This window comes from Lichenostomus cassidix, chromosome 17 (assembly GCF_008360975.1).
Source record: "Lichenostomus cassidix isolate B80296 chromosome 17, HeHo_3.0, whole genome shotgun sequence".
NCBI lineage: Eukaryota > Metazoa > Chordata > Aves > Passeriformes > Meliphagidae > Lichenostomus > Lichenostomus cassidix.
In genome coordinates, this window is record NC_139497.1 from 8,122,635 (window position 1) to 8,146,807 (window position 24,173).

The following is a 24,173-nucleotide window of genomic DNA, read 5'->3' on the forward strand; positions in this document are numbered from 1 at the left end:
AATCACATGCTCTTGGCAAAGCCACTTTTGCCTTGAAAAGTTGCATCTTTTGAGGTTTTGCCTTGTAAAAAATGCCCTCTGGCAGATGGTCTGAATTGATGAGTCCTGTGCAAGGGCACTGCTGGTATTCCTTGGGGAAAATGCAACAATTCCCCATGTCTGCAGAGAGGGAATGATCCAGGTCAGAGAGGGAATAATCCAGGTCAGGGAGGGAATAATCCAGGTCAGATCCAACCCCTGCCATGGCTCTTTTGTCAGTGTGGCAGTGGATAAGGAGAAGGGACAGTGACAACACAGTCAGTGCTCTGCTGGGCACCCCAGGCTGCAGGGAAAGCACAGATCACGCCTTGGTGGAAACTCTCGAAACATGAAGTTCCTGCAGTTAACAGATCACAGGAAACTATTTTGGGGTTAGCAATTTACAAACCTCAAAATGCTCCTTGTTGTGTTGCCTGGAGAGAGCTTTGGCTCTCCTCCAACCGAGTCTTCCTCCCTGTCACAATCCAGCCCAGATTTTAACAAGATGTGCTTGAATCCAATATGTGCTGACAATATTTGATCCCCTCCTGCTGTAATGTTGGAATTATCTGCTTTGAGAGGAATTGTTTCCTTTTTTTCCCCCTCCCTCTCCTTTTCCCCCTGCCATTTTTATGTCTAATTTCCAAGTCATGACATGTAGAGGGTGTCTGAGCAAATCTAATCAGCCTTCTGCCTTCGTTAGGAAGGACAGCTGAGAGAGTTTTTAACACCTTCATTCCTTCCTTGCTGCAATCTGTTTTGATTAAAATTGCACAGGGCTCTCATCTGCATATTTATCATTCCACAGACCCACAAATCATCTCCCAATTCTGCCATTCCTGAGCTTTCAGGAGAGACTGGAGTTGTACCCCAGGACTTTCAAGTGTGCAGACATTAATTTAATTTCTGACACCTGCTGCTTTCCAGCAAATATGGCTTTGGGGAAGGGAAATATTCATACATTACCTTTGCTTAGTATTCGCCAGGAGTCAGGATTCATGGGATTTTTTCCCAAGATTGCCTGAAAATTTCCTATTAAGAAACAAATTTCTAATTAAATGGAAAGGTCCTGAAAAAGTTCTGATGCTGGGAGGGAGGCGAGGGGAAGGGGGGATGTCTAAACAAAGAAATAACCCTTTTTAATAACATTTTTTCAGCTTTTGACAGCCAGACTGTGATGTGCTTTCAGATCTTCAGATGAAAGGGCTGCAGTGGAAATGAAAATTATTCCTTCCCTTTGTGCTTATGACAGTCCATCTTATTTCCACCACATATTATTAAGTGTATCACCAGGCACTGATCAGGTTTTTAAGGAGTGGTTTCTAGAAATAGTCTTTTCCTGCTCTTTGGTTAAAATCTAACTTTCAAAGTTAATGTTCATATAAGATTTTTTTTTTTCTGCTTGACTGTTAATTTTTTTTTACCCCAGCTGGTACCGCAGAGATGCCATGATTTGCTCCTCCATTCACAATCTCTATTTTTGGATCAGATATTTAAGATGTGTGAGAGGCCACAGCACCTTTTCTTGTTATTTATATCGAGGTTGTGCCTCGGGCAGCAGGAGACCAGGAGAAAACTCTTGCCCAAGGAGGGTGGGAAGGTGCCAATGACCAGACGAGGAGAACATGAGCTCCAGATTTATTGTCCTGCATGACAAGCAGAACATTTTCTGCTTCCACATCATCATGTCCAAGATTTTTGTAGGCAGGGTGGCAGGAAGACCTGAAGGAACAACACATTAGGATGAGTAGTGTTCCTTATCAGACGAAATATTTGTAAAAATAGCAACACTCTGGGTCATACAAACCTCCCACCAGACCTGAGAGATATCAGACCTCACCCAGCTCCTCTCAGTGACCACAAGGCCAAACCCATGCTGAGAAGATTGGTTTTTTCCCAGCCCTGGCAGCAAGAATTTTAGATGCCCCTAAATAATCCAGCAGCAAAGAAAATACAGGTCCAAAATACAATCCACACGAGCTGTTCTGATGGGAAGATGAGGGAAAATGAAGGAACAACAGAGCCTGGCAGTCGCTGTGGCTTCCATTCCCCTCCTGCTCCCGGGTGGTCCATTGTGGTCGGAGCTGTTGTTTGGAAATGTTTGAGGAATTGGGGTTGCAGAGAAGGATGTCCTCTTTGTTCTCCCAGCCAACACCATGGCTAATGTATAAATAACTGCAGGAAGGTGTCCTGTTCTGTAGATGTCAGACCAGGAGTGGAGCTCAGCTCATCGTGCTGGACCCTTGGCAGATGGGATGGGAAATACCTGATGGGGGTGGATCAGCTCAGACAGCACACGAGGAGGTGTCAGAGCACAGAGGTCACAGAGCAGGCATGGAATGCTGCTCCAGACCACCACGATGGTTCTCCAGAAACTTCAAAAGGATGTCAGCCAAGACACATTCATTCTTGCAGTATCATCTGTGAGCTGAGAGGTTTGGCTGCCTCTGATGCAGTGAGTGTCCAGTCAAAGTCCTGGTGTTCATGTGGCTTTCACCAGTGGTGAAGGTGACAGTGACAGCAGCTCTTGCCAGAAGCAGGTTTTTCATTTCCCAGGCATACTAAAGAAAGCACAGTTTGTACCATCATTAAGTGATTTGTCAACTCACACTGGTCAGCAGAAAAAAGTGCAATTTCCTTGGTTTGGGTGAGGCCCATGTTCCTGTAGGCTGGGATTTACAAAAGCCATAAGGAAATGGATGCTCAACTTCCACTCAAATTCAGCGAGAATTAGATGCAGAGCTGCCTCCAGTTTGTTCCATTTCCCATTGGTGATCCATCTGTCAAGCAGCCTGTCCTTTTAATGACTACTTGAGGGTTAGGCACCAATTTTAGCTGTATGACCTTGTCTTGGGGCAAAAAGTGCATAACACATGGAATTGCATGGGAAGCAGTTTGCAAAGCCCAAGCTTGAGACTAAAATCCCACTTCAAACACAGTCCTGACCACGCTTCATGAACTGGAAACCCAGTTTAGGAGTTGAGTCAGAAATGAGACCTGGACCATGTCTGTCTCGGTTACTCTTTATTAACAACCCTGTGATCTCTTCTGGTGCAGGCAGAGCTTGCAGAAATATTTGAGCAAATGGGGTAAGTGTTAGAAATGCCTTAAAGCTGAATGGTTTTCCATAACAAGGAAAAAGGCTTCCCTGCTGCTTGCTTACTTCTGATTTATTCCCCAGTAAAAAGGGGTGAAGTGAGCTCAACATTGCCTAAAAAACCCACTAAACTTCAGTGAAGTGTCTGATGTATTCTTGTCATTCTCCCACAAAAGCAGCTGGGATAACACAGGAAAAACAATCCCCACACTTTGGGGGAAGCAGAAGGGTGGAAGAAGCTGGTCTCCCATCTGACAAATAAATCAGCATCCAAACTGGGGTGTTTAGAGAATAAATCACTTTTTCCTCCATTACTGGCATTTCATAGCTTGCAACCACTGAAAGCACTGATCTAACCATTAAACCCAGCTTTTCTGGGAGTGGGGAGGAAAACAAATGCTGAGATGACATTTATTAGGTGTGCTTGTTCAGGAAGTCCATTGCTGCTTCGGCTCCTCACTCTACGTGCCCAGGAGCTGATCCTGCATGGAAGTCCATGGATATCTTTCCACTCCCCTGGCTCATTCTGTTGAAAAGGAACATGAACAGACTGAGGAGGAAGAGGAAATATTGGAGCTAATTGAAAAGAATGAGTTTCAGGAAGAGCTGTAGAGCCCAGCCAGGTGCTTGTAACTGTACACGAGTTATTGTGTTATAGCTGAGGAAAGATGAGACAGTGGGAAATGCTGCCTGGTGAAAAGGGTTGTTGGCTGCTAAAAAGGCATTTTTATATACATAGTTTTATTGCTGTCTCTGTTGGAGTCTCAGCTTCTCCTGTATCTCACTAGTTCTGTGCTAAAATATCCCTGTGATACAAGAGCTGACACCAGAACCTTCCACCTGCAGAGAGCTCCACTTCATGCTCCTGATAAATCATCATATTGTGGAACTTACTATGGAGCTACAAGCCCTAGAGTTCAGATTCCAAAGCAACTGGAGTGATTTAAAGTATAGATAGAAGAGGGATGGAATGCACTTGGTGGTGTTGGTGCATCTTTTGACATTGTCTTGAGTTTCTTACCTGGTCCAACCTTGAGCAGCCTTCAAGCAGTGAAGGAAATAGAGAATTTAACATTGGTTAAATCATTACAGAACATATATTTATTTTATCTACCTCTGTTTTCAGTTGAGCTGAGACTCTGCAGGCCTCTTTGCCCTGGTCTTCTCCTCGAGGCAGTTAAACTTTCCATAACCTACTGTTTTTGCTCTAACCTGGAACTAACAGCAGCTTTCTCCATGTCTGGTGACATTTCCTTCAGAATCACACTGCGATCCTGGAAAACCACTGTTCTGTACCAGAGCAAGCTCAGCAGCTTGGGTGGAGTGTGATGGTCCTGTTCTCTGAGGATGCAGAACCCAAGCTGTGCCACGACATCCTTGGGTGATGTAGCTGCAGTTCATGTCTTACACTCTTCCTTCTTCTTTTAGGGAACAAACACACCAGGAAAGAAAAGGATATCCAGCTTGGTTTGGCCTGGCTCTCCAATTTCTGCTCCAGATTGCAAAGGCCAAGCAGACATAAGACTCTCTCAGCCTCACAAGGGAACAATGGGACTGCCCAGCCGGGTCTTGGCCTGCGCCATCCTCGCTTTGGTGTCCCAGCACGTCACTGGGGGACTCATCAAGAGAATTATCCGGCACAAGAGGGAGACTGGGCTGAACGTGACCTTGCCAGAGGATAACCAGCCCGTGGTTTTTAACCATGTCTACAACATTAAGCTGCCCGTTGGCTCCCTCTGCTCCGTGGACCTGGACACGGCGAGCGGCGACGCCGACCTGAAGGCGGAAATCGAGCCCGTCAAGAATTACGAGGAGCACACGGTGAATGAGGGGAACCAGATTGTCTTCACTCACAGGATTAACATTCCCCGCCGGGCTTGTGGCTGTGCAGCTGCCCCAGACATTAAGGATCTGCTGAGCAGACTGGAGGAGCTGGAGGGGCTGGTCTCCTCCCTGCGGGAGCAGTGTGCCAGCGGGGTTGGATGCTGTCCTAATTCCCAGGCAGTAGAAGGTAAGGCAGGCTGGGGAGCTGCTCCTGGGGGAAATTCTTGGGCTGGCTGTGGATGTTGTTTAGAGTGATACTCCGATCTGTTTCCAGAATGAGCACAAGTCAACCTGTTAAATTTGAAACATAATCAAAACTGGGAATGTGTTTGGCCAGCTTGCAAGGTACATTCATTCACAGTTCCAAGGCTTTATGGATCTGTGGGTCAGGAGTTGGCCTGGGACCCTTTGTAGCTGTGGCATTGAGCAGGGACGGCACTTGGGCACAGTGACAATCTGTGTTGGAGTTAAGATTAAAACTCACACAGTCCAAGCTCTTGGCTCCACTTTTTGTCCCCTTAAGGAAGCTGCCAATGTAACCATTTTCACTTCCAAGTTTTCTTTAGTAGAGACCAATAAAAATACAGCAGGACATAAGGCAACAGACAAGCACAAACAGTTAGAGGAGGGGGGAAAGGTATCTGTCTGGTCAATTTTTAAATTAAGGGAAGAAGGGGTTGGTCATATAAGAGAAGAAACACAAGTCTTCTTGGGAGCGATGTGTCCCTCTGAGCTCAGAGTGGCCTCCCAGTCGCTGATACAGCTGATGACACAATGTGCTGCCTGGCTTTTTGTGCTCTGGGGTGAATGGATGAATGATGTTTCATGCTGCATGCCCTAATGAAGCAGTCAGGAAAGCTGCTCAGTCAGTGGAAGAGGATTTTGAGGAGGGAGGAGGAATCCAGCATGCTCAATTACCAAGTCATTGGCAGGGGCTCTTCCCTGGCATAACAGCGAATTAAAGCTTTCCCGGTGAAGTAAATCTCACTGGAGAAAGAAGGTTAGAAACTAAGTGATTCTGGAAATTGTGTTCTGTAGGGAACTAGGAAAATCAGAGCCCTTTTAGGTCATGGGCAACCTAAGGAAGGGCCAAGGCAGTAACGAGATTTTGGGCTCATTGGCACAGGTCGCCTGGACACCACCCCTTATTGCAGCGGGCACGGCAACTACAGCATCGAGATCTGCGGCTGCGTCTGCGAGCCGGGCTGGAAGGGCCCCAACTGCAGCCAGGCCTCGTGTCCCTCCGATTGCAACGACCAGGGCAAGTGCGTGGACGGGCTGTGCGTGTGCTTCGAGGGCTACACGGGCCCGGACTGTGGCCAGGAGCTCTGCGGCCGGGGCTGTGGTGCCCACGGGCGCTGCGTGGGCGGGCAGTGCGTGTGCCACGAGGGCTTTGTGGGCGACGACTGCAGCGTGCCCCTGTGCCCCCACAACTGCCACGGCCGCGGGCGCTGTGTGGACAGCGAGTGCGTGTGCGACGAGGGCTACACCGGCGAGGACTGCAGCGAGCTCATCTGCCCCAACGACTGCTTCGACCGCGGGCGCTGCGTCAACGGCACCTGCTTCTGTGAGGAGGGCTTCACCGGCGAGGACTGCGGCGAGCTCACCTGCCCCAATGACTGCCACGGCCAGGGGCGCTGCGAGAACGGGCTGTGCGTGTGCCTTGAGGGGTTTGTGGGTGACGACTGCAGCGAGAGGAGGTGTCCCAACGACTGCCACAACCGCGGGCGCTGCGTCAACGGGCAGTGCGTGTGCCACGAGGGCTACCTGGGCGAGGACTGCGCGGAGCTGCGGTGTCCCAATGACTGCCACAACCGTGGGCGTTGTGAGAACGGGCAGTGCGTGTGTGATGAGGGCTTCATCGGGGAGGACTGTGGGGAGCTGCGCTGCCCCAACGACTGCCACAACCGCGGGCGCTGCGAGAACGGGCAGTGCGTGTGCCACGAGGGCTTCACCGGGGATGACTGTGGCCAGCTGCGGTGTCCCAACGACTGCAACAACCGCGGGCTGTGCGTCAACGGGCAGTGCATGTGCGACGAGGGCTACACGGGTGAGGACTGCGCGGAGCTGCGGTGTCCCAATGACTGTCACAACCGCGGGCGCTGTGTGGAGGGACGCTGCGAGTGCGACAACGGCTTCACAGGGGAGGACTGTGGCGAGCTGGCGTGTCCCAACGACTGCCATGGGCACGGGCGCTGTGAGAACGGGCGCTGCGTGTGCCATGAGGGCTTCGTGGGCGAGGACTGCCGGGAGCGCTCGTGCCCCAACGACTGCAACAACGCGGGGCGCTGCGTGGACGGGCGCTGCGTGTGCGAGGACGGCTACATCGGGGATGACTGCTCCGATGGTAGGTGCCATGCCCCTCTGAAGTTCTTCCCCTTGCTCCATCCAGCAGCCTTGGAGGCTCTGAGAACCTTTCCCAAGGTACCGGCATCTCTGAATTTTCAGGGCTATGTAGTGCAGCAGTTTCTGGTGACTCTTGGTGGTCACCAAGGCTGATGACGGCATTGCAGTCCCTTTGTCACCTCCCTATCTGCTCCCACCACAATGGCACTGGAGCTGAAGCCAGCATTGGCTGGGATTTGTCATCATGACCCTTCAGTTTCTCACAGCACCTCTTGATGCTAAAAAAATCTGAAAGGCACTGTTCCAGCTAAGGAAAAAAGGGAGATGTTCCAGAGTCCTCTTACTACACGTGTGCATGTATTTATGTATGTATATATATATATGTTTATATATGGAGGTGTGTATATTAGATCTGACAGAAGCTCAAAGGAAAATCATGGAATCAGCTGGAGTGGAAACTTAGCTATAAAGTCACATGCTTGGTTTCCCAGGACCACTGACTCCATGGAAATCGATAGGAGATTTTGGCAGCCTGATAATGACAGGCAATACACCATAAATGAGGTAGTTTTCTTTAGTAGGTCCCGGGGGAGAAATTTTGAAACTAAGTTTTGGTAGAGTAATCAAAGAATACTTTGGGGTTGGGAACACTATAAAAGACAATGAATACCCTTTAAAAGAAATTCCCATCCTTTATCTCCTCCTCCTGGAAGATGCCTAAGCCCCACTTCGTGCTCTTGCACAGGCAGATCAATAGAAAGTATTTACTGAAATAATAATGTTTTATTTTACTTTGGAAAATCTGTGCAAATCCCAGGACTTGTAGCTTTACAATCACGTGTTGCTGGCAGTTGAATTAAACATCTGAATCCCTCAGGACCCAGCTAGAGCAGCCTTGTGCTGCAGCCATGAGAGGAGCAGCTGGAACATAGTCAGCCAGAGGTTGTGTGCAAGTGTGAGAGCAGAAATTGGCCCGTGGCTTCTGGAAATGTCTGCAGTCTCCATCAGCTGAGCATTCCTTTCCTCAGCAGCTAATTTGAGGGAGATGCCTTCCCCATTCCCTGCATGCGAGACGAGCCTTAGGAACTGCTGCTGGGAAAATGTGAAACTGGGCAAGTCATTATTTCCTGAGCCTTGAGAACCTCTTATAACTTCGTTTTGGCTTTTATTTTCCCCCTCATTCCCAGTGTCTCCTCCAACTGAGCTGACTGTGACCAACGTGACAGATAAAACTGTCAATCTGGAGTGGAAGCACGAGAACCTCGTCAACGAGTACCTTGTCACCTATGTCCCCACCAGCAGCGGGGGTTTGGACATGCAGTTCACCGTGCCAGGGAACCACACGGCTGCCACCATCCATGAGCTGGAGCCGGGCGTGGAGTACTTCATCCGTGTCTTTGCAATCCTGAAAAACAAGAAGAGTATTCCAGTCAGCGCCAGGGTAGCCACATGTGAGTTTGATATTCCCTGTATTCATCCTTTTGTCTACTCCCTTTGCATCCCTTTTCTGGGGTGTTGCTTCTTTTGTATTTTCTATTTTCAGTTCATATGTGTTGACATGCATCCCTATTTTAGGAGGTATTATTTATATTGTATTTTCTATTTTCAGTTCCTATGTATTAATTTGCATCCTTTCTTTGGGATACTATTTCTTTTGTATTTTTTATTCCAATTCAACTTTTGGCCTGGACAAAAACAGCCTTCTGCACTTCTATTTTCTCTTTTTTTCCAGGGACTGTGTTAGAAGCACAGTTCACAAGCTCTTCTGCTCTCAGTGTCTCCTAATATGAGGTCTTTGTAAATTAAGAACCTTGGCTTCTTTATTACAATGTACATTTCTTTATTACAACGTGCATTTTAAAATTCTAGTATTCTGTCTGAAAAAATGGTAAAAACATAGCAGCATGTAAAACAGCAATATGAAATCACTTGAATTCAGATTGTTTTGGCTAAAATGGAGGTTATATTTGGTTTGCAACTTTGGTGTGTTTTACTCAACTTGCCTTTTATCTGTCTGCCTGTCCTTTTGTTGCTCATCCTCCTTTTTGTTTTGTGCACCTCACTGTCATACCTCAACATCCCAATATCAAAAGATGCTCTTTGACTTCTGTCACTGAGCTCATTTCTAAAGACCTGGGGCAGGATTCAGCCACCCTCACTTCAAATGTCCATGCCAGGCTTCTTCCAAGAGGGCTCAAAAAAGAGATTTCTAGGGAAAAATTCACTTCACTCCAAGGTGACATCTAAACCAGCTCAGGAAAGTCTCTTCAAAGCCAGAACAACTGGCTGTGAGGAGAATTTAACCACCTCAGCTGCAGATTCCCACCTGGCAGATATTTCTAGTGGTGGAAAGTTGTCCCACTCCAGTGCCCTATTCATGGGAACTTGCTGCTCATGTGAGGATATCCCTTTTTTCTGCCACAGATCTGCCTGCTCCAGAAGGTCTGAGATTCAAATCTGTCCGGGAAACATCTGTCCAAGTGGAGTGGGACCCTCTGAACTTTTCCTTCGATGGCTGGGAGCTGGTCTTCCATAATATGGTGAGGAAGCAGTTTCACCTAAGGAGTGAAAAATCCTGGATTTTTCTGTTTCTACTCACTGATTGTTCCATGTGTTCCAGAAAAAGGATGATAATGGTGACATAACCAGCAGCTTGAAAAGGCCAGAGACATCCTACATGCAGCCAGGGTTGGCACCTGGGCAACAGTACAATGTGTCCATCCACATAGTGAAAAATAACACCAGAGGACCAGGGCTGTCCAAAGTGATCACCACAAGTAAGCACAACCTGTATTTGGTCTGCTTTTAGTTGGCTACCAACAAAACTTCTGCTGTTTGGGGGTTTTTAAACAAGAGAAAATCAAGCTCTACAATGTGAGTTAATACGGGGAAAAAGGAAGTAGTGGAGCTGCTAATGAATACATGAGGAAAAAATAATTCCTCTCCAAATTAGCTGTTTGACCAGAAAGGAAATTTATGGTCTGCTGGAAGGTAGCAGGCAGTATGCACTTTTACTCCTTTTTCAAGATGTACATCAGCAAGAACTAGAATTTCTTACTGGGATTTCTTTCATTTTGGTGATATTTTCATGAAGAATGTATGAAGGTGGAGAATCTCTTAGGGTTCCTGCTTGTCTTTCCTTTGGCAGTTTGTGCTGCGAAGGAATTTTGATGGATTTGCTTCTGATGGATTGACTCCATTTGGAGTCTAAAACTATAGGAAGAAAAGGAAAAGAGTAAACGAGGACACTTGTTTTAATTTTGCTCTGAATCAGCAATTAAAGGCACAAGAATGTGGGTGTTTTTATGGCAAGATTTCTTTTTTAAAAAGCCCCTTTTTTTCCTCTCTCTTGCTTGGTGACAGAGCTTGATGCCCCCAGCCAGGTGGAGGCCAAAGACGTCACCGACACCACAGCTCTCATCACGTGGTCCAAACCCTTGGCTGAAGTCGAAGGCATCGAGCTCACCTATGGCCCCAAGGACATCCCAGGGGACAGGACAACCATCGACCTCTCCGAGGATGAGAACCAATATTCCATCGGGAACCTGAGGCCACACACAGAGTATGAGGTGACGCTCGTCTCTCGCCGAGGGGACATGGAGAGCGACCCTGTGAGAGAAGTCTTTGTCACAGGTAAGGGGCTGGGGAGGTGACAAAGGGACAACCCATCCTGCTGGGCTGGCTGTGTCTGGCTGCTGGAGTTGGCAGTTACTGAGCCACACAAATTCAGCCCAGTTTTAGAGGTACAGGAAAGGGGAGAATGACTTCCTGTGCCTCATTTGCATCAAAATATTTAGAGTCCCTCACAAGAACATAAATGTATTTTGTAAATGGGAATTAGGTTACTGTCTCTCCTACCCTAAATCCCTACTTCAAAAAGCAAATTCCTCTGGATCATTTGTCTGTCTGATGAGCTAAATGTCTTCCATAGTTCCTATTTCATTTTATTTCACTTTGCCTAATTAGTTTAGAAACAGAAAAATTTTTTTTTTTCTTCTTCAGTTCTGCAAATATTTCCTGTCATGCTTTTATAAATTTACTCTGCTTCTCAGTGATCCTGGGAATGCTTTTGGAAAGTGTGGGTCCTTTAGCAGGTTATCAAGGCTTGATGCATAAAGGGAGCTGAGAAATACATCCCTTTTCATCCTAAAATACAGTTGTTATTTCAGAGCAGGATTTGAGGCTCCTGTAGGTGTGAAAAATGAAAGCTCATTGAATTTCTATAGAGAAATTTTGAGACTTAAAGAGCTCCTTCCAGCCACGAATGCAAGATGTTACTGAACAGAAATGATCAGAGATGATCTCGAGATGATCAGTTCTTTGTTCTTTTTTCCTTTTGAAAACTGAGGTATTTATAAAGCAAAACAGTATTTTCATCAAAATATGTTTCCCCCAAAACCTGTTTAGTACAAAAAGCCATTATTAAAATAGAAAATGTTATTTTTGTCTCAGGAGATAGATGTCACATTTCTTGAACTGAACCTGGTGAACTCTGCTTTTGATGCTAAAAGAATTTTGGTTGGTGCAGTTAAAGCACAACAGGATCATGTGAGAGGAAACTTTACGGGTCATTTCACCTCCTAAAAAGCACTGTCACAAGAGACTGCTATCAGAAGAGAAATATTCCTAATTATTTATTTATTGCTTGGTTGATTGCAGACCTGGATGCTCCAAGGAACCTGAAGCGAGTGTCCCAGACTGACAGCAGCATCACCCTGGAGTGGAAGAACAGCCACGCCAACGTTGATAATTACCGAATCAAGTTTGCTCCCATCTCTGGTGGGGACCACGTGGAGATCACAGTGCCCAAGGGCAGCCAGGCCACCACCAGAGCTACACTCACAGGTAGGGGGATGGGGAGATTGTCACTGGTGTGCTGTGTCACCCCAGGGACAGCACATGGTGAAAAAATGTCCTTTTGGTCACTATATATGAAAGGAACAAACAGAGATTACACATTTTACATTGGATATTAGGAAGGAATTGCTCCCTGTGAGGGTGCTGAGGCCCTGGCACAGAGTGCCCAGAGAAGCTGTGGCTGCCCCTGGATCCCTGGGATATTCCCTGGACAGGAATATCATGCTTCCTCTGTTCATCTCTCAGGTTTGAGGCCTGGGACTGAATATGGCATTGGAGTGACAGCAGTGAGGAACGACAGGGAAAGTGCTCCTGCCACCATCAATGCTGGCACTGGTGAGTGTCCTGATCCCCTCTGTGCTCTGGAGGAGGCAGCAGCTCAGGTGGAGCCTCTCTTTCATTTATAAGTGATGCTGGAAGGAATATTTCAGAAAATTCTTGATTTCATTTTGCTACATTTCCCCTCAAGGGAAAGAAAAAAATTTCCCCAAAGGTCTTGACCTCTGAATCTAACTTCTTTTTCCTGTTCCTGCTTATGCTCTGGGAGTTTAACCTTCAGATGAGCTCCTCAATGATAGTTATGCTTACACTGACCTCTCTGGCCATCTTCTGTCTGTGAGGGTTTCTGGCAGGAGAGGAAGTGGTGGCCAAAAGCTGGATGTGACAAATGGTGGTTGCAGTAGTCCTGATTGACCTTGAAACCCAGAATTTTTCACACAATACCCCTTTTTCCCAGGTAAATTATCTGAAGACTTTACTTCTGCCTCTCGAGAGTAAGTGGGGGCAATTTGTTCTGGTTTTGTCTGTAAAAGAAAACATCATCATCATCATCAACTTCCCATTTCAAAATGTCCCAGGGGCAGAAAAAACCCTGAGCTGCTGCCAGACCCACAGTGGAGACGTTACCCTACAGATCCTAAAAATTCATCCCAGGGCAGTTCAGAGCCACCCCAACTCTGCTTTTTTCCACCCTGCAGATCTGGATAACCCCAAGGACCTGGAAGTCATGGATCCCACTGAAACCACGCTGTCGCTGCGCTGGAGAAGGCCAGTGGCCAAGTTTGACCGCTACCGCCTGGTGTACACCTCTGCCTCCGGGAAGAAGGGCGAGGTGGAGATCCCAGTGGACAGCACCTCCTTCCTGCTGCGGGGGCTGGATGCAGGCACCGAGTATTCCATCAGCCTGCTGGCGGAGAAGGGAAGGCACAAGAGCAAACCCACCACTGCCACAGGCTCCACGGGTGAGTAACACCTTCTGGTGAGGCACGACGACCAACACAGGGCTAACTTCACCTGATTTTTTGATCCATCCCAGGGGAACCTCCTGCAGAGCAGACAGCTCTGCCAGCGTGAGGGACTGAAGGACAGCTCTGTCTTTCCCTTCCTGCTGTGTTCACCTCCATGTCCCCAGCGATTTCTTGCTCATGCTTTGAGAAGCTTCACAAAGAGCTCAGCTGTTGAGTTCACATCCTGCATGAATGTAGAACTCATCTTTTGTTTTAAATGAGGCTGGGTATTTTTGTTCATCGTGTCTTCTAACGTGTTTTGCTTTCTACAGCCAAAAAAATGAGAGGAAGAGCAACCAGAATGTGTTTAACATTGTTTGTTCCTGCCTAATGAACTCTCTTCACAGCAGGCCATCATCCCTCAGCAGGGTCACTGGGGCTCTGATGTTGCCCTATTTCAGTTTTCTCATCCAAAAGTGGGAAAGGCTCCTGTCCCAGTCTGGTTCCAGCCACCATTTCCAATGGATATTTGTCTGGTTCTGCCATCTCTGTTTGTGCAAACCACTCCCACTGAGCAGTACCAGTGGACTTGTTGAACAACGTTTTATTCTTTGGGAAACATTTTGACCTGAAGTTTGCAGCATATAGAATTATATCTCAGTATAGAACACAATAAATCCTGAATCTTTCTGTTCCTTCAGGTACAATCCTGTGAGGCAAAGCTTTAACTGCTCTAAGCAAGCAGAGGCAGTGAAATCAGGATTAATTGGACCATAATTATTGTCCTTAGCAGATATCAAAGTGTTTATCTGTGATGATCCAAAGATCATCTGCCAGATGTTGCGGATTTTACAAATTAATAGCTACAAAGCTTAAATTATCCAAACTGGGTTCATATTCCCTGGTAATGCTCATGCCAGCACAACCTCTGAATGCTTCATGGAAACTGCAACCCAGGAATTATTTGGTCTGGAAACCATCAGTCCTCAATGAGTTGTTTGATGCCTAAGCCAAGCCTGTGTCCAGTGCAGGGGAAAATTAGGAAGCCTTGAGGCACATACAGAAAAAAGGCAGCTGAAGGTTTATGTGGCAGGAGTGAGCAGGCTTCAATTTTCCCAACTTTCTGTGTTGGAACACTGGGAGGTTTCAAAGGAAGTCTGCAGAGATGGTGAGAAGTCAGGAACAATGCGCTGTGGAATCTCACAGCCTGGCCTTTCCAGCACCAGTTTCCAAAGCTTCACAAGGTGCTTTCTTTTTCTTGGTTTGCTTTTTTCTTTTCTTTTTTTCTTCAGAAATACCTTCATCTGGCTGCTGTATTTGCTTTATGTCTTCACTCAGAGCACCAGTAAACAACGAGGGCTCTGCAGTCAGCTCCTGACAGCAGCAGTTGACATAACCTGGCTCTGTGACCTTTCTCCTGCGGAGGAATGGACAAATCCAAACACAGACCAGAGGCAGCAGAAATCCCCTGGAAGCCTGGGCGGTACCAGACAAGTGGTCTCTTCGGTTTGCTTTCCCATCTCCCCTCAAGTCACTCCTCTTCATCCATCTCTCCAGCACTTGGGAGGTCCCAAGTCCTCAGGCTAAGGCAAACAATCTTCTTTTGCCCTCTCTTGCAGAGTTCTTGGGTCCACTGCACTGCTGGGAAAGTCCTTGGAGCAGGCAGGGACAGAGAGGGGTGATTGAAGTGGGAAATGCCAGCAGCACAGCCAGGACTGGCCTGGATCTTCCTGGTGGGTGGGGAGACAATGCTGCTGTTCATCCCTGCTCATCTGTGGATCAGCCAGATCATCCCTGCTGATCAGCCAGAGACTGCTGAAGGGCTGAGAGTTTTTCTTTCCAGCTTTCTTTGCTCCTGCACATCACCAGGTTTTCATCTCACACTGTTCCTGTCCTCTTGGTGGTTCAGTCAAGCCAGCAGGTGCTCAGGAGTTTCCCACACATCATAGTTATTTGCTTTCATAGTGGATTTTTCAGCACTGAGGGTAAAGCTTCTGTCAGCTGCAGAGCTGGAAATCTTCTGTTGGAGCCTTTTCTCCCCTCTCACACTCTCCCTACTCTCCATCTATAACTATCAACTCTCCCTACACTGAAATGTTCAGAGCTCATGAACCTCTGGCAAAGGACACATCACAAAAATCTTCCGTAGTGCAGGATGGCAGCCACTGCTGCTTTCTGTCTCTTCATGGGGATGAAGTGCAGCTCAAGTGACAAAGTCTTTTTTAACTGATATCCCCAATCCTGCACTCAAGGGATGGCAGAGAGTAGAGAGTGAAGTTGGCTAAATGTCATTTTATTTTGCTGAAAAGGAAATACTGAATATTTCACACGTATTTTGCTTGTTTGTCTCTTGTGGCTCTATAGTGTAACCCCAATGCAGGCAATGAGTTCTGACCCAGAGGAGCTTCCTGGCTCTGGGAGTTTTCCTGCTCCAGAGGCTTCAGGGGTGCAGGAGAATTCCCTGAGGGACCTTGGGGTCCTGAGGGGAACAGAACACACAGCTTTAGTGTCTCATGGGGTGTGAACACCAGAGGCTGCAGCAGCTTTGTGCTGGAGCACATGGAAGTGTCACTGCAGAGAATCCCTGGGTTCTGGGATTGACAGCCTCCAAACCAACACTTCCCATAAAATCAGGGCGTGTGGATTGGCTGGAGAGCAGCAGCACTCTGCTCCTCACCAAGCTGTGCCTCCAACGGGTACCTCCTCTCAGTGAAGGCTCCCCAAGGGTCCCACCCAGCATTGCACTGAGGTTTGACTCAGAAATTAAAGAAAATTATCCATTTTCCTCGTTTGGAGGGACCTTGCCTCGAGCATGTCCAGCAGAGCAGCAGCTCATCTGCAGGGTGAGCACGTCAGGCAGCTCTGAGCAGGCTCAGCGCTCAGACTGCAGCTTTGTTCTCTCTGCTCTGCTCCTGGAGCTCTGCCTGCCCAGCACAATGTGGGGCCTGGGGCTGGATGGATGGCAAAGCATCAGGGCTGAGAGGCCTGGGGAGATAAATGAGTGAGCGTTAGAGGAACCAAGAGCCAAGCTCAAATTCCTCTGCTGAAGGACCCAGATTGTGCAGCAACTGTTGATGAATCGTGGATGTGAGACTGCCTTGCCTCTGGAAGTGAGCTTGTACAGCAGAGCATGGCTTGGAGAAGCAACTTTTCCATTCTGCTGGATGTTTTTAGGAAGATTTATGCTGTTTACCAAAGGCCCTTGTCTGTGCTGTGCGTCAGTCCCTCTTCCTCTCCTGGCTTCTCCAAGGCTCAGATTGCGCCATGCTTTTTTATACGAACTCAAGGACACATCAGGAAGAATGATTAGGTGAGTTCCATGGGAAAGTGCAGTGCTGAGCACTGGGAAACCACATTTCCCAGGGAAGATTGTCCATATGTTCAGCTGAGTCCTCCTGTGAGAGCACCTGGAACTTGAGTTCAAGGTGAGGATTTTTAGTGGTAGTTACTCCAGTATTTCTGACTCAGGATGTGCTGCAGTGGTTTCTCCATGGAATTCAGAGGGGCACAGGCACTGTGAGCCCAGTTTGATCAGCTGATTAAGAGAGGAGAAAGTGGTTTAGCCAAAGGGGACTGAAAAGAGAGCCTTGGTAGGTCATCATGTCTCACATGAGGAATTGGGAAAGTGGCTGAGAACCCCTCTTGGGGGAAAAAATACAAAATCCCAGAGTCAGAAGCAAGAATTAATACAGAATACTGCTTGCTCTATCCCAAAAAAATGGGGAAATGTCCTGGCAGCACACGAGCATCCTTTTCAGTAAAATCACCAGTGAAGCATTCCAGTGGAATTCCTCAAAAGGCCAACACCACACTGCAGACATATTCAGGCCAGGCTCAGCCTGGAGATACTGAGCTATTTGCTAAGCTGACAGTAAGAGCTATTCCAGCCTGGGAAGAGAGTGTGTTTGTTATCCATCCAGTTTCTCTTTCAGCTCTGTTCATTCATCTTACCACTGGGAATCATCCTCTGGCTGTCACACACCAACCTACATTTCCCAGAGTTCTCCTTTTTTTGCCCATCTATTCCCCTCATTGTTAAATCAAGTGTTTGAGCTCCACTGCTCTTGTTATTCTACAGTTTGATTGTTTTCCAGATTTTCCATTATCTGTTAAAGCATTCTGCCTGCTAAACAAACAACATTGATACTGTCTGTGGTATCAGGATATTTTCCATGTATTCATATCATTTTCATTTTTCTATTTCCTGTTTGTTTGTACACAAAGCCACATATTCCCCTGGTAAACAAATTTAATGTGGGATATATGTGTTTATATCTGTGGTAGAGGGAAAGCACTCTTTCTCACCCACAAATTCATTTGTGGAGTCATTAAGTGCAAGGTAATAATCAGAATTACATTCCCTGTGTTCCATGGGACAACCTGGACATGAAAACCTCCCATGTAGCTGCCAAAGTTGGCACAAGGAAATGAATCCACTTGTGACAGCAAATTTCTGGATACAAATTCCATGGAGGTGGTTGGTCCCTCAGGTTTTTTTGTAACACTGCTGAGCTGCTGCTGCATTTTCCGTCCAGATTGGAGCAACCAAATCCTGGTGTGGCTGTGCTAGAGCTGGCAGGGATCTGGGAGAAATGTCTGTAGGGATGGTCAAGTAAAATGAGGGAAAAGGAGGGAAAACAAGAAGCCAGTTTTGGCTGATCTCACACAGCGTTTTCTCACACACCCTTAGTAGATCAGGAGTGTAATGCCATCCTAATTTTTTTTCCCTTCATGTATTTTTGAATGTTTTGTCCTCAGTTTCCAGCTCAGGGCTCATGACAGGGTTTTGTCCTCAGTTTCCAGTTCAGCATTCAGTTTCCCAGAGTCCAGTCCATGGCATAATTTTAATAGATTTATTTTTAAATATATAAAGAAATAGGAATAGGAATAGGAAAAGAAATAGAAATAGAAATAGAAATAGAAAATAGAAATGTAATTATAAATATAAACATATATAAGTAAATATAAATTCCCCTTCGCCTCACAGGCTTCTCTCCTTTCTGGAGGTGAGCAGAACACAATGTTTTCACTCCTGTATTTGACCTGGGAGTATATTTACGAGATAACATTTTGCATCTATTTGAAAACCTTTCTAATTGATTTGCTCCCCCTGAAAATGTATTTCTTTGTGATGTATGTGTGAATTTGGAGACATATAATGAATCCTGAGTACATATTTGTTCTGAGCTGATGGATGGTGCCCGGTGACTTGCTCCCTCCTAATTGAATGCAAGTGGAGCATGAAAGCAAGGAAGTCACTGAGGTGTGAAATGATGTGGGTTCCCACTAATGAGGAGATAATTCTGCATGTCAGAGGAATCCCCTGCCTGGTGCCTTGCAGCTGGGGTCAGAAACACACTCCCTGTGATCTGCACAGCTCTCAGATTCTCAGCAGCTGACAGTTCTACAGGAGATATTCACAGAGCATTCAGCATGTTGAACTCCAAGGCTTTCCTTTTCCATTCCTCGGGATCTCTTGTAAGAAAAATTTCTTAAGCTCTTTCTGTCCTAGGAATTAAGCAGGGATATGTGTCTCCTTTCACTTTTTCTGCATGTACCACAACGGATAACTCCTCCAAACCTGTTTTTGGTTGGAAATGAGGAGCCTTAGCATGTTTGTGCTGTGATTTCTCAGCCTGGGTTTGGCTGTGTTTGTGATGTTTGGCATGAATTCCACTCGTGATTTGTACAGAAGCATTCACTGATGGGTGCAGCACAGACAAAGGGCTCAGGGTTCCAATCCGACGTAATTAGGAAAGTTCTTTGGAGGTAATCAAAGATTTCCACCAGCTGAGGATGAAACAGTTCCCTGCTGGAAGCATCTCAGCTCATCCCTGCTTGTTGCTGTGATCTGCAGCTCAGGGTGGCTCTGAGAGAACCAGGTGTGCTTGTTGGTGCTCCCTCTGCTCATGGCCTGGAGTCAGCCTCCAAAAATAGGAGAATTGCTCTGGTTTCTTGGATTTCAGCTTTTCCATGCACAGCACATGGAGTGTGTTGGAGCAGGTGTTAGCTGTGGTTTGGGGGGTTATTATCAGGAAATCTGAATTTGTAATTTCCCTCTGTTTAGCACTTCTGATCATCACACCTGGAGAATTGATCAGTGAAACACCAATTGATCCTCCCAGCCCTGCTCCCCCCCAGCTCCATTATTTGTATCTAATATTTATATCCCCCATGCATAAATATAATTATAAATATAAATAATATAAATAAATACAAATATAAATGTAAATATAAATATATAGATATAGATATAGATATAGATATAGATATAGATATACATAGATATAGATATATAGATATAGATATAGATATAGATGATATAGATATAGAAAAATTTGACATCCTCCAGCCCCAAGGCTCCTGCTCTGCTTTGTTGCCCCCTCACCTGCCCAGCTCAGAAGCCCCTGGGGCTCCTCATGATCTTCACATAACCCACAGGACTTCCAGTAGTTCCACTCTTGTCTTGAGCAGCACAGGATTTGATCAGTTCCTTATCACTCTGAAAGATCTGTCCAGTTCAAACAGAACACAGGGAATTTTTTTTGCTGGGAAACCTCCAAGAAACATTTTCAGAGAAATCTGAACTGCTTTTAGCCTGTGATGGTTCCTGCATTGCATGTTATAAACAAACTTCTACTTCAATGATTTAACCTTACTGTAACTTTGGTTTCATTTTCACTTTAGGGAAATGTGTTTTATTTGTTTCTGTTGCCACCAACAGATCGTGATTTCTGATACAACCAGTTCCCTTTCTGTCCTGCTTTCTCTTTTCCAGGTAACAGTGTTGTTTTGACAGAATTCATATTTTACCTCAATGAATCTCCTTTTTGTTCCTGATAAGGGAAGACAGCTCTGCATGAATGATTTTGTTGTTGTTGTTGAACATCATTGTTATTTCATAAACAATCTCTTTCCTTCTAGCAGGATGGGAAAAGCTCCCAAAACTTTGGTGTTCCCAAGTAGTAGCAATTTACTGATTTGTTAATGAATTTTGCTGGAGATCATTATTCTTTATGAGTGTTCAGCCTCTGAAAATCCAGCCCCAGCTGCCTGTCTAAGGCTTTGAGCAGTCCTACAAGAACAACTTTGGTTTTACAGGGAGAAAGTTCATAGGAGTGATGCTGCTGAGCCTAATTTTCATTTATTCCAGAGCCCCTTTAAGTTCTGTATTAAAACCTGCATAAATTTGAAGTTTAAAATTGACAAATCAGATCCATTTCCCTTCATGCAGAGACTCTCAGGAATTCTCAGCCATGCAGAATGGGATGATTCAGAGAGACTCTGTTCTTATTGTTGCACTTAGGTGTCAGCAATTCAAATAAATCGGAAGGGTGCTAGAAAATCATCAGAGGCCACAGGTCAGTGACAGATCACACAGGATTTTCCAGGTAGAAAAATCAGGCAGTGCTCTGTCATTTTCCCATGTGACTGTTAATGTTAAGGCATCAGTTGGATCTCCTTCATAACAAAGAACTCTTTATTCTTGCTGAGCAAATGACCTCAAATTTCAGATTTAATGGCAGCAGAGTTACCTCTGATGGCTCCCAGCTTCCTTGGCCACCCCTGAACATTCTGATTTTAGATTAATACCAGTAACTCTGGAAGTCCAAACTTCTCTGCACACCAGAAGGTTTTGTGGAGAGAATCGTGTGCTAAAGGAAGACAAAGACATGCAGACATGGAGGCATTTTCCTCTTCTTAATTGTTCAGTGTTAGAAATAGTTTGGGAGAATCAGCAGCATCCTTCATGTGGATGCAATTAAAAGCATAAATATCTGTATCCCACCTGCTCCAAACTGTGCCTTCCTACCCTTAAAACAGAGTTACTTCAGACTTTTTACTCAGCAAACACTGCATAAAATCAAGTGGTTATAGCAATACTTCCTTGTCTCGTAGGGAGTTGTAATTAATGTTGGTGAAACTATAAAATGGTCTGAGTGCTGCTTTCCATGGGCAGTCTCTGAGGATTTATTTATTATTACAGTTCTTCTCTCACTGCTCTGCTTTGCCATGTTTCCAAAGAGATTTTCTCGTAGTTGTGTGGGGCAGCTGAGGATGTCCATGTGTGTGTGGGAGCATCTCCCTGGCCCTGACCACATGTGAAATAATTAACACAGAGCCTCGTTAAACCATCTGACACCAGCAGCGCTGCAACCCGAGTAACGCATTGACTCTCTGTCCTTCTCCAGAGGAGGAACCCGAGCTGGGCAAAGTGTCAGTCTCCAAGAGTGGCTGGGATGGTTTCCAGCTCACCTGGACAGCAGCCGGTGGGCCCTTTGAGAGCTTTGTCCTGCAGGTGCAGGAGGCTGGCAGCCCCGAGGAGAGCCGCAATGTCACAGTGCCGGGGACACTGCGCTCCGTCAATGTCACCGGCCTCAAGGCCAACACTCCTTATAACATCACCCTCCAGGGGCTCATTCGGGGCCGCAGGACCAACCCCATATCTGTTGAGACCACCACAGGTACCTTTGCCCCAGCCCCACAGCTCCTGTTTTTCCCCACAGGGATGTGAGCCGCAGCCATGCCGAGCGCTGAGCAAACCCTGCTGCCTGACAGCCTTGCATGGGGTGCCCTGAGCTCCTGAGAGCCTGGCTGAGCATCTCTGCCATGGAAATGCCTCGTGGGCAGGTTTTCCAGACAGAGCCTCAGTGCCCTGCTGCAGCCCTTCCCTCTCTTTTTTAAAAAAGAGCAGCTTTTTTTGTTCCCTTTCCTCACTCACCTGGCTGCCACTAACAGCAAAACCCAGCTGGCTTGGGAAACCTGCTTGGGAAAAGCCATCTTGCCTGGTAGAATTATAAAAATCCTTTCTCCGTAGCCCAGATATTCAAAGCCTGAGAATGTGTTTGGTTTTTACCCTTCAGTAGCTGCCTCTGAAATTCTGCAGTAGCTTCTGTGTGAATTCAGACTCAGCGTGGTCAAGTTGTGTTTCTCTGACTCAGGGCAAGGACAAACACCTTCTCTGTGTTCTCATGTAGGAAAGGACACAAATTAATCCCTACTGTGGTTAATATAATACATAAATATATTTACATATATAAATATAATATATAAATATATTATATTCCTGCTAAGGCTAATATAATACATAAAGCCATCTAAGATCATCAAACAGTCTGATTGGTCTGAAAAAGATACTGCAAGAAGACCAAATTCAGCAGAACTACCCTGGCAAAAAACTGGCCTGAAAGGAGGAAGGTGAGCTCTGCATTATCAGGAGGTTGCATGAAACCCATCAAGAGGCCCAAAAATAATTTTCTGGCTGCTCATGTAAAAGCAGCAATTTGAAATGAGAGCTTATCACAAGCTGTGACCATGAGAGACAAATACATATTTCCATCTCTGCTGTGTGGCTCTCTGATCCTCCCAGGTGTTAACAATCGCTGGCAATGAACAGTGTGAATTAATTGGCACTAAAAGGGCACCAGTGGCCTTTCTTTTAGATAATTTTTTGTAGACAATTTCTGCTGCCTCTGGGCTTCCCTCCAGCCCTCTGCAGCCTCCTGGCTCTGTGAGATACCAGAGTTGGCTCCCACCAGACTCCCCCAAGCACGTATTACCCAGCCCAGGAGGGGATAAAATACCTGCAAGAACTAATCAGAATTACACCATGAAGTGCAGTAGAGCTTGCTTGTGTCTGCAGTGCTTTAATCAGCCTGGCTTGGGCAGCAGTGTGTCTGTGCTGTGTCCCAGGAAAAGTCCTGAGCTTTGAGAGTCCTCGCTGGGAGCTGGGAGCAGATGCTCATGGAAAATAGAGCAACAAGCTGGACAAAAGGAGAGAAACCAGGAAACACATCATGGGTGTCCTCCCTGAATGTGCAATGTGCTCCCTTCCTCTGGCTCTCATGAAAACAGCAGAAAATGCCCTGCTGAGGTTTTCCCTTCCCTTTCAGGGTCAGGCTCAGCACACGGCTTTTCAAAATCCTCCCTTCTGGGGACTTGCAATTGTCAGAAATATCTGAACCTTCCTGTAGCACTCCGGGGATGTCTGCAGAGAGGAAGAAACCCCAAGGCATCTCTCCCTGTTTTGCATTTTGGCTCTGGCTCCAAAATTGCCAGCCAGCTTTCATAGGCTTAAGCTGAAAGGGAAAGTAGAAGAGTAAACAAAACACGAGATTTTTCTTTGGATAAAGCAAGGGCTCTGGTTTTAGCTTCTCCTAAAACTGGAAGCTGACTATTCCAAATGCCCCAGGGGCATTCAAGAAAGTTATTTTGCATCTGCTTTCATGCTCAGACCTCAAAGACATGGCTGCTCCAGGAGAGAAAGGGAAATAACCACAACTTTAATGCTTCTTTAAAATTATTTAACATTTTGTGATGCTTTAATTTGATTTCTTCCCCTTAGTACTTTAGCAAGCTTTTCCTCACACCCTCTTCTCCAGCTCAGAGTGCTGCCAGGAGCCTTTGAGAGCAGGAGGAGAGCAGGGGGAGTTCTGACCAATGTTGTTTCCCTCCCCAGGAGAGCATCCTGCAGTTGCTGAGTTAATGGTTTCCGACATTACTCCCGAAAGCTTCAACCTCTCCTGGACAGCCTCCAACGGCGACTTCGACGTCTTTACCATTGAAATTATTGATTCTAACAGGTTGCTGGAGCCCATGGAGTTCAACCTCTCCGGCAGCTCCAGGACTGCTCATATCTCAGGGCTTTCTCCCAGCACTGATTTCATTGTCTACCTCTCCGGGATCTCGGGCGGGTTTCGCACTCAGGTCATCAGTGCTGCAGCCACCACAGGTACACAGAGCCTGCCTCGGTGCTAACTCTGCTCTTCTGAGCTCTTCCTTACAGGTTGTGCCCCTTTCCCTGC

At 46.4% G+C, this 24,173-nt stretch overlaps 1 protein-coding gene across 4 annotated transcripts in view; it reads left to right on the plus strand.

Moving 5' to 3' along the window:
- TNC (tenascin C) overlaps positions 1-24,173 on the plus strand; it is a 66,859-nt gene that overhangs the window by 17,676 nt on the left and 25,010 nt on the right. For 2 of the 4 annotated variants that reach the window (XM_085077218.1, XM_085077219.1), the window contains exons 2-12: positions 4,544-5,126; positions 6,066-7,286; positions 8,473-8,736; positions 9,710-9,825; positions 9,906-10,062; positions 10,649-10,918; positions 11,945-12,130; positions 12,389-12,478; positions 13,120-13,383; positions 21,561-21,833; positions 23,828-24,100. In XM_085077218.1, the coding sequence (XP_084933344.1) occupies positions 4,664-5,126; positions 6,066-7,286; positions 8,473-8,736; positions 9,710-9,825; positions 9,906-10,062; positions 10,649-10,918; positions 11,945-12,130; positions 12,389-12,478; positions 13,120-13,383; positions 21,561-21,833; positions 23,828-24,100 (3,577 nt within the window). In that variant the 5' untranslated portion in view covers positions 4,544-4,663. The remainder of the gene's footprint in view (positions 1-4,543; positions 5,127-6,065; positions 7,287-8,472; positions 8,737-9,709; positions 9,826-9,905; positions 10,063-10,648; positions 10,919-11,944; positions 12,131-12,388; positions 12,479-13,119; positions 13,384-21,560; positions 21,834-23,827; positions 24,101-24,173) is intronic. The other 2 variants (XM_085077220.1, XM_085077221.1) reach the window with 1 other exon arrangement.